The 9,472-nt window shown below is 63.2% G+C and overlaps 1 protein-coding gene across 2 annotated transcripts; it reads right to left on the bottom strand.

The window, feature by feature from the left end:
- Positions 1 to 308: 308 nt before the first annotated feature.
- LOC131822112 (melanoma-associated antigen 8-like) lies at positions 309 to 8,560 on the bottom strand. 2 transcript variants are annotated; one of them, XM_059158504.1, is made up of 3 exons: positions 8,476 to 8,560; positions 2,218 to 2,281; positions 309 to 2,046 (listed from the first exon to the last, which is right to left on the bottom strand). In XM_059158504.1, exon 3 carries the CDS (start codon positions 2,023 to 2,025, stop codon positions 1,024 to 1,026), a length of 1,002 nt encoding a protein of 333 aa, XP_059014487.1. In that variant the 5' UTR covers positions 2,026 to 2,046; positions 2,218 to 2,281; positions 8,476 to 8,560; the 3' UTR covers positions 309 to 1,023. The 2 variants fall into 2 exon arrangements, with proteins under 2 accessions (XP_059014487.1, XP_059014488.1); XM_059158505.1 differs by lacking the exon at positions 8,476 to 8,560 and adding an exon at positions 4,829 to 4,902.
- Positions 8,561 to 9,472: the final 912 nt, after the last annotated feature.

The following is a 9,472-nucleotide window of genomic DNA, read 5'->3' as shown; positions in this document are numbered from 1 at the left end:
CGCCTGCCCACCTTCGTGCCACGACTGGGACTGCTACACACAGTCCCCTATGGCTGGGACGCGTCCTGCTTCTAGCGTCCTCCGCGCTCAGCCGCAGGGCCTTCCAGACGGTAGAACTCAGCCCACGTCGAGGAATCAAGGAGCCAGTGAGCCGAGCTCCCTCTGTGCTGAGCGGACGCTTCTCCTCCTTTCTTGAAGAACCAAGCCAGGGCAGGAGCCCCGTGTGTGTGCCTCTGCCATGGACACCATGACAGCCAGCGGGGCATCAGAGGCAAGAACCCACACGCTTATCGTCCCCCGTTCCTGACCCCCTTCCCCTTCCTATTCCGTTCTTTCGCCTTCCCAACCCACCCCGAGGCCAAGCCCTGTGATTCTGGCCCAGAGCCCAAAACAGGAGGCAAGGTGTCTAGGCTGGTTTCTAGGACACGGCAAAAATCCTTTTTGCTGAAAGATATTTTATGTGTTTATTTATTCGAGAAACAGCACACAGAGAGGAAGAGGGAGAAACAGGCCGACTGAGCAGGGAGCCCGATGTGGGGTTATATCACAAGATCCTGAGATCCTGACCTGAGCTGAAGGCAGATGCGTAACCAACGGAGTCCCCCAGACGGCCCCGGGACATGACAAAACTCGTAACTCTTGAACTGGGTCAGGACAAACGCTGTGTTGGGGGATGTCACGCACACACTCAGTCACTGAAGCCAATGAAACCTCCTACGCCAAGGAACCCACTGGAGAGCTCACCAGGGACACCGAGCTCTGAACTTGGGAGGCATCGCAGGGAACCGCCCTCCACATCCCCAAAGGAGGCTCTTTGCCCTGCATTTTCCCCCAAACCTCCCTGGCCCTGCACTGCTTCGAAATCCCAGGGCTCTCTCTTCACACACACACACACACACACACACACACACACACACACCAACAGGGAAGAACCAAGAAACAGCCTCACTTCGTGCCCGGAACCCCCAGGACAATCTGCCCACCACGCCAGGGCCCGGACCGCACCACAGCCACCCCTGGGGCTCAGGCCCTCCCTTCCTCGTGGCTCACAGCCTCTTCAGAGGGGACCAGGGAGGAAACCGGCAGCCCGGGATAGACCCGCAGCAAATACTCCAGCACCTGCAACCTGCTGGTTTCCGCGTGGGCCCTGGGACCCCACAGGAACTCGTAGCGGGCAGGGTCACTGCCGGGCACCTGCCGGTACTCCAGGTACCCTTCCTGCACCCAGACGTTGGTCAGGAGCTCCCGGGGCTCCCCGTAGATGATGTGCTCCTCACCGGCATACACCCCCATGACCCCCAGCGCTTCCCACACCACCTCCTCGGGGGCACGGTCGCCCTCCAGGAGGATCACCGCCAGGAGCACCACCAGGAGGCCGGTCTTGGGCGGGCCCTGCTCACCGCTCAGCATCGCATCGCAGGTGAGGCCCAGGACAGTGACCAGGACGTAGGAGTGCTCGGTGGGGTCTACTTCCTTCACCTCCACGCCGAACACCAGCCGCATGCACTCGGACGCCTGGCCCAGCATTCCGGGGAAGGCGTCCTGCTCATCCTCGCCGACGATCGCCAGCATCTCCGCCTGGCTGGCCGGCTCCTTGGTGAGATACTTGAGGAGCAGGAACCCCACCAGGTCAGCTGTCTTCTCCTGGAGTATGTCAGAGCGCCTGGGCTCGGCTTCTTCGGACTCCTCCCCGGTGCTGGACCCCTCCTCATCTGAGCTGCTGGAGCCCTGGTCGGGCGGGCTCCAGGCAGTGGCTGCCATGGCCGCGGGCAAGGGGCAGGCCATCTGAGGGCTCTGGGGTGGACTCGGGGTCCCCGCAGCAGAGCCCTCCTCCTGGGGGCCCAGAGACAGGGCCGAGCAAGAGAGGGAAGGGACGCTGGACTGGGAGGAGGCAGAGGCGGAGGAGGGAGGTAGGGTCTCCTCTCCTCCAGCCCCGCACTGCTGTGCCTCCTCCAGGCCCTGTCCCGGTCCTGGACCGGGGTCTTCCTCCAGCTTCCACAGCTCACTCCTCTGACCCAGGGGCATGGCGATGGTGTCGGGCTGAACCTGAAGACACATGTGGGTGGCTCCTCAGGGTGCAGCCCATCCAGCAGAGGCCCGGATGTCCCAGAGCTGACAGTGGGCTGCGTCGCCCATGGGTGCCCAGGGGTGCCCTCTGGGTTGGGACCCTGGCGCCAGGCTCACAGCAAGTACCTCACCTTGACCACTGGCACTCACCTGCACCGTGATCTCAGGGACTCCTGCCTCACACCGAGGGCTCAACAGCTGCTTCTCGATACCCCTAGGGGAGAAAAGGAGAAGACACCTCAGGGGACACACTTAGAGCACAGCCCCGGGGCCCAGGGCACACCGGAGGGCTGGGCTGGACTCCTGAGTCTGCCACCCGTCCAGGCTGGGCCGTCCCCTCCTTGGCCTCTCAGGAGACTTCTTCCCCCTGCCAGGACCTAAGCCCCACGCCCCTTGGCCCAGAGGCCAAAGGGTCCCAGCAAGACCACGCGGCCCTGAGCCTCCACGGAAGGAAAGCGAGGGGGTCACATCTGGACCGGCCTGCATCAGGTCTACAGGGCTCGTCACGGATCTCCAGGGATGGCCAAATGTGGGGGTGCCATCTATGTGGGATGGGTCTGCTTCTTTGTCTATACCTTGACCCCAGGAAGGCTGGGAAAACTCCCGGTGTTCACTGGAGGCGACCCTCCTGGTGTCGAGGCCTCATCTCATGGAGAAGCCGGAAGGAAAAGCGAGGAGAACTCAGTCTGCCCACCGATGCCCCGTCTCCCCACTGTCCCCCCATCTCCCCATGGCTGACAGAAGTGTGAGGGCAGGCCTGGCCCCTGGGGATCCTCCCTCCTCCACTGACCTGAGTACAGACCCTCAGGCACAGACCCTCCCCTCCCAGAGCCCAGGGAATTGGGGACGAAGAGGGGCTCAGCCCGCCAGACGCAGCCCGGGTTCTCAGGGCGGTCAGGTAGAGCTGGCCAGATTTCTGGGCCATCCCCTCCTCGTCCCAAGGGGGTCCTCGTTCCTGTCTAGGGGGTCCCCACATTGACTCTTGCTGTACCAGGGTGTCTCCCAGGTGGGCTTCCTCAGATGAACCGACTCTGTCCTCTCCCAGCATGGCCCTCGCCTCCCTGAGAGCTCCCAGAGGACGGTGAGGAGCCACCACGTCCATGTCCGAGGGTCCGTCCCCCACCGTCAGCTTCCAGCAAGATCCCAAAGGGCTGGCAGTGCGGACCGACCCCTCTGTCCTGGGATGGGGATGCCCTCGGGCTCCCGGGAGGCTAATCCTCCTTCTGGCCAGGGCCTGGTCTTCCACCCACCCCCAACCTGAGATAGAGGCCATGTGCCCCTCGGCCCGAGACCTCACTCCCCGAGGTCTCTCCACCTTCCAGCCCATGAGACAAGTGAGCATGCCTGCCAACTTGGGCCACCGCTGACCAGTCCTCCCTGGGCTGCCAACAGGGCACGGCCGGACTCCGGGCCACTGGCTTCTTTGTTGAGAAGGTAGGATCGGGTACAGCCAGTCCTGACCCAGGGTTCTCATCCTCTCTCCCAGAAGGACCTGAGACCCTCCTCCCCACCCCATGCTCCTCTCTCTCTCTCTCTCTCTCACACACACACACACACAGACACAAACACACGCACGAGCCCTCCACACCCCAGGCCGTGTTCCTTCTCACCACAGCCCACAGTCTCTCACACCCAGATGTGGACATCAGGACAGGCATGGGCTCCTCCTACACTGGGGCCTCCTCTCCGAATTGAACATGCTGGGGACCAGGATGCCTCAGTCCTCCCTCTGGTCCTCTCCTTCCACCACAGCAGGCCCACGGTCCGCCCGGGAGGTCCTGAAGCCCGATGCTTCCACCCAGACCCGCGTCTCTGGGAGACTTGGTGGGAATGCAGGGCTCGCCCGATGTGATCATCTGTCCCTGGGGCCTCCTGGGACCAAACGTGGTCTCTGTCCCCGATCCTGCAGTCCTCCTTGCAGGCCTCGCCTTTCCCCCCAGCCACACACGGTCCATCTCCCCCCTCACGCGTTCTTGAGGCGGTGCTCCATCCTTGTGACCACCGGTCCTCAGAGGCCCTGAGTCTGAAGTGGCCACCCACGGCGTGGGATCGCCCACCCCAGGAGCCTCCCGTGGCTGAACCAAGCCGCGGTCCAGCGGGCTCCCTGGGGACTCCCTCAGGTCTTCTCGCCTCGAGCCCTCGCGGGTCCCGGGCCTCTCCTGTCTGCTGTCCCGGGGCCGGGGCTCCCACACCAAGGCTATCGCTCCCCTGAGCCCACTGGCTCAAGCCTGTGACCACGATGTGCAGCGGCAAAGCCCAAGACTTCCCAGGGCTGACCGCGGGGGCTGAGATGGGGCGTCCGGGTCTCTCGGGCCTTCTTCCCCTTTCCAACGGGGCTCCCTGGTGCCTATGCCTTTGTGTGCTGTACTGCCCGTGGATCGACTCCTGGACCCCAGCGCATCCAGCATCCGGGAGACCCAGCTGGGCAAGTGAGGTACACAAACACGCACATACGAACACAAATGAGGAGTCCGTGTCCTACACTAAGACGTCTAGGGGCTGCCTCTGGGTTGGGGTCCAGGGTCCCTCAGACCTCCCTCTGCCTCCTCGCCGTGAAGCCCAGCAGCACCTGCCCCCACGTGTTTGCCCACGCGAGGGAGGCCCTCTTCCTTCTGCAGAGGTCCCCAGTCACTAGAGAAAGCCTGAGGCGCGAGTCCCACCCTAGGGGATAGGAGACCCCATCCCGCCCAGATGCCTTTCTAAACTGACCCTGGGAACCCAATGCTGTGAGGTCCCCCCTCTCCTGCCTCAGGGTTCATACCTTGAATCCCATTCGCGGCTGAGCCCTCCCCTCTGACGCCCTGAGATCGGCTCCTTACATCAGGCGCTTTATCCCCGAGAGACCCGGATGCGGAAGTCCGGACTCGCCACGTGCTCCCATCCCCCACCACGGACCTTCCCTGACTGACTCTGGGCTGGGGCCCTGGGTCCCTCAATCCTCCTACATCCTCACCATAAAACTCAGCAAGGCCTTCTCCCGCCCCTCTACCCCACTGAGGGAGGCCCCACTCCTTCTGCCAAGGCCCCCAGTGTCTCTGAGACCCGGATGCACCAGTCCCACCCCAGAGGCTACTAGTCCCCATCCCCCTCAGGTGCCTTTCCAGACAGACACTAGGGCCCGAATGCTGTGAGATCCCCTCTGTCCTGCCTCAGGGTTCATACCTTGAATCCCATCCGCGCCTGAGCCCTCCCCTCTGACGCCCTGAGATCGGCTCCTTACGCCAGGCGCTTTATCCCTGAGAGACCCGGATGCGGAAGTCCAGACTCTCCACGGGCTCCCATCCCCCACCACGGACCTTCCCTGCCTGACTCTGGCCTGGGGTCCTGGATCCCCCAGTCCTCCTCCTGCACCCTCACCATGAAGCCCAGCAGGGCCTGCGCCCGCCCCTCTGCCCAACTGAAGGAAGCCCCGCTCCTTCCACCAAGGCTCCCAGTGTCTCTGCAGACCAGGATGCGCCAGTGCGGTCACACGAACACGTGTCCCCATCCCTACCGGGGGACTCCCGGACTGGCCTTGGGAACCGACTTCAGAGAGGTCCCCCCTGGCCTCCTTCAGGGTTCATACCTTGAATCCCATTCGCGGCTGAGCCCTCCCGCTGAGGACCTGAGATGGGCTCCTTACACCAGGCGCTTTATCCCCGAGAGACCCGGATGCGGAAGTCCGGACTCGCCACGTGCTCCCATCCCCCACCACGGACCTCGCATGACTGACTCTGGGCTGGGGTCCAGGGTCCCTCAGTCCTCCCTCTGACCCTCACCGAGAAGCCCAGCACTACCGGCGCCCGCCCCTCTGCCCGCCTGAGGGAGGCCCTGCTCCTTCCACCAAGGCTCTCAGACTCCCCGGAGGACTGGAGGCTCCACTCAGGCCACTGGACAACTTGTCCCCATCCCGCCCGGGGAACTTACCGGAATGGCCTTGGGAGCCCACGTCGGAGATGTCCCTTCTAGACACCCTAGGAGTTCATACCTTGAATCCCATTCGCGGCTGAGCCCTCCCGCTGAGGCCCTGAGATCGGCTCCTTACACCAGGCCCTTTATCCCTTAGAGACCCGGATGCGGAAGTCCGGACTCGCCACGTGCTCCCATCCCCCACCACGGACCTTCCCTGACTGACTCTGGGCTGGGGTCCAGGCTCCCTTAGTCCTCCCTCTGCATGCTCAACGTGAAGCCCAGTCGGACCTATGCCCTCCCCTCTCCCCGCCGAGCCAGGACCTTCTGCCAAGGTCCCCAGTCACTAGAGAAACCCGGATGCACCTATCCCAGCCTAGGGCATAGGAGACCTCATCCTGCCAGATGCCTTTCTAAACTGACCCTGTGGACCCAATTCTGTGAGATCCCCCCTGTCCTGCCTCAGGGTTCATACCTTGAATCCCATCCGCGCCTGAGCCCTCCCCTCTGACGCCCTGAGATCGGCTCCTTACGCCAGGCGCTTTATCCCCTAGAGACCCGGATGCGGAAGTTGGACTCGCCACGGGCTCCCATCCCCCACCACGGACCTTCCCTGCCTGACTCTGGGCTGGGGTCCTGGGGCCCTCAGTCCTCCCGCTGTACCCTCACCGAGAAGCCCAGTATGACCTGGGCCCGCCCCTCTGCCCGCCTGAGGGAGGCCCTGCTCCTTCCACCCAGGCTCCGAGTCTCTCCGGAGGCCCCGAGGCCCCAGTCAGGCCACCGGACCTCTTGTCCCATCCCCCCGGGGGGACTTCCCGGAATGGCCTTGGGAGCCAACGTGGGAGAGGTCCCCTCTGGCCTCCCTCAGGCTTCATACCTTGAATCACATTCGCGCCTGAGCCCTCCCGCTGACGACATGATATCGACTCCTTACACCAGGCCCTTCGTCATTCAGAGACCCGGATGCGGAAGTCTGGACTCGCCACGGGCTCCCATCCCCCACTACGGACCTTCCCTGACTGACTCTGGGCTGGGGTCCTGGGTCCCTCAGTCCTCCTACATCCTCACCATGAAACAAAGCACGACCTGCGCCCGCCCCTCTACCCCACTGAGGGAGGCCCCGCTCCTTCTGCCAAGGCCCCCAGTGTCTCCGAGACCCGGATGCACCAGTCCCACTCCAGGGGCTACGTGTCCCCATCCCCCTCAGGTGCCTTTCCAGACAGACACTAGGGCCCGAATGCTGTGAGATCCCCTCTGTCCTGCCTCAGGGTTCATACCTTGAATCCCATTCGCGGCTGAGCCCTCCCCTCTGACGCCCTGAGATCGGCTCCTTACGCCAGGCGCTTTATCCCTGAGAGACCCGGATGCGGAAGTCCGGACTCGCCACGTGCTCCCATCCCCCACCACGGACCTTCCCTGCCTGACTCTGGGCTGGGGTCCTGGATCCCTCAGTCCTCCCTCTGCACCCTCACCACGAAGCCCAGTATGACCTGCGCCCGCCCCTCTGCCCGCCTGAGGGAGGCCCTGCTCCTTCCACCAAGGCTCCGAGTCTCTCCGGAGGCCCCGAAGCCCCAGTCAGGCCACCTGACCACTTGTCCCATCACTCCAGGGCGGACTTCCCGGAATGGCCTTGGGAGCCGACGTGGGAGAGGTCCCCTCTGGCCTCCCTCAGGGTTCATACCTTGAATCCCATCCGCGCCTGAGCCCTCCCCTCTGACGCCCTGAGATCGGCTCCTTACGCCAGGCGCTTTATCCCTGAGAGACCCGGATGCGGAAGTCCAGACTCTCCACGGGCTCCCATCCCCCACCACGGACCTTCCCTGCCTGACTCTGGCCTGGGGTCCGGGCTCCCTCAATCCTCCTACATCCTCACCATGAAACAAAGCACGACCTGCGCCCGCCCCCTACCCCACTGAGGGAGGCCCCGCTCCTTCTGCCAAGGCCCCCAGTGTCTCCGAGACCCGGACGCGCCAGTCCCCACACACTGGCCAGGTGTCCCCATCCCGCCCGGGGGCCTGCCCGGACTGGTCCTGGGGCCGACCTCAGTTTCGACCCCTCTGTCCTGGGCTCCCAACTCCCTCGGTCCTGCCCCCGCTCGGGCACGACCCCATCCCCCCTGACCCCCCAGGGCCTCCCTGGGCCGCGGCCTTCCTGACCCGGCATCCTCGCCCTCCGACCAAGGTCCTCAGCCCCCTCGGACCCCCGAGGCACCTTTCAGCCGACGCCCCCTGTGGCCACCCTCCCCCGGGGCCCCAGGGTCGGTCCGCGGCTGGGCTGCGGTGGGGCTGCAGCCCTCGGGGCCGCACCGATCTCCCTCAGGTGCCGACACCCGCTCCAGGGGGGGGGGGCCTGGGCCTGTCCTTCTGGGGACCCGTGTCCCCTGCCCTGGCCCCGGCGGGAAGGGCTCAGCCGGACGGCGCTGCCCCGGCCCGGGGTCTCTCGGGGCTGCCGCCATGGCCCCCTGGATCCCGGGGGTCCCCCCACGACCCCCACTCGGGGCACCGTCAGGGCAGGGTCTACCTGCACGCCTGGCTGCCGGGCCTGGGCTCCTTCCCTCAGCCAACCGGACTCCGGCTTCCCGCACACAGGGCCTCGCCTCTCTCAGGCCTCGGAGGCGGAAGTCGGCGCTCGACACATCCGGACCCCAGAGGAAGGGGTCCCCTAGGGCTGACAGCACCTCCGCGGCGATGGGTCCCAAGTGGGATTCGTGGGGGAGGGGAGGGTTCGTGGGCTGGGAGTGGGTGGCAGGTTCCCCGGGTGGGCGCTGCCTGGTCTCCTCCCCTGGACTCTAGCAGGCAGGGTTGGGTACCCTCACTCTGCACCACGCTGAGTCTATTTGCCTCACACTGAGGCTTTCAGTCCCTGTGTTCCCTGGGGAGATTGGGGGGTGGGGTGGAGTATAGTTTCTCACATGCAAACGTCAAGCCAGACTTTTGTCCTGTAAATACCTGCTTGATTCTTTCTATGCTGTTAAAACCCAAGTCGGGGTACTATTCCTACTGAGATGAACACAACTCCCTCAGATTTGAAACAAGACTAAGATACCCAGTTGAACAAGTCTATTCACTGAAGACAGACTGAAGGCAGCTATTTCAAACTTGAAAACAGAAATCTAAGGAAAGCTACATAGACACTGAAAAAAGGGTGGGAAATAGAAAATATTTCTGGTAGTACCCAATAAATGAGTGGTTTTCATAGAGGGGTTCATAAGAGAAATTTTCAGAGGGAAGTGGAATGTTACAGCTCCACAGAAACTTGAATACATCCACATTACTTTGGACAGAATTTAGGTAAAACTTATAAAAACTACTTAATGGTAAATGAAGGGTGGGAGAGAATGCAATGAACCACTAAAATGGGTGGCCTTGAGGAAAGGTTTGTTGGAAATACTCTCCCTGCTATGTGACCCACCAGAACTGAACATGAGATAGTCGGTTGCAGCTGGTTCTTTATGGATAGTAAAGAAATGTGCCTTTTCTTCAACCAATGCATCTAAGCTTCCTCAAATTCATCCCTC

This window comes from Mustela lutreola, chromosome X (assembly GCF_030435805.1).
Source record: "Mustela lutreola isolate mMusLut2 chromosome X, mMusLut2.pri, whole genome shotgun sequence".
Lineage (NCBI taxonomy): Eukaryota > Metazoa > Chordata > Mammalia > Carnivora > Mustelidae > Mustela > Mustela lutreola.
Note: the sequence above shows the minus strand (reverse complement) of the source record. Positions and strands in the feature narration are given on the sequence as shown.

Bases quoted from the DNA above. Each gene is read 5' to 3' on its own strand.
- LOC131822112 (XM_059158504.1), bottom strand. From the start codon at position 2,025: ATGCCCCTGGGTCAGAGGAGTGAGCTGTGGAAGCTGGAGGAAGACCCC.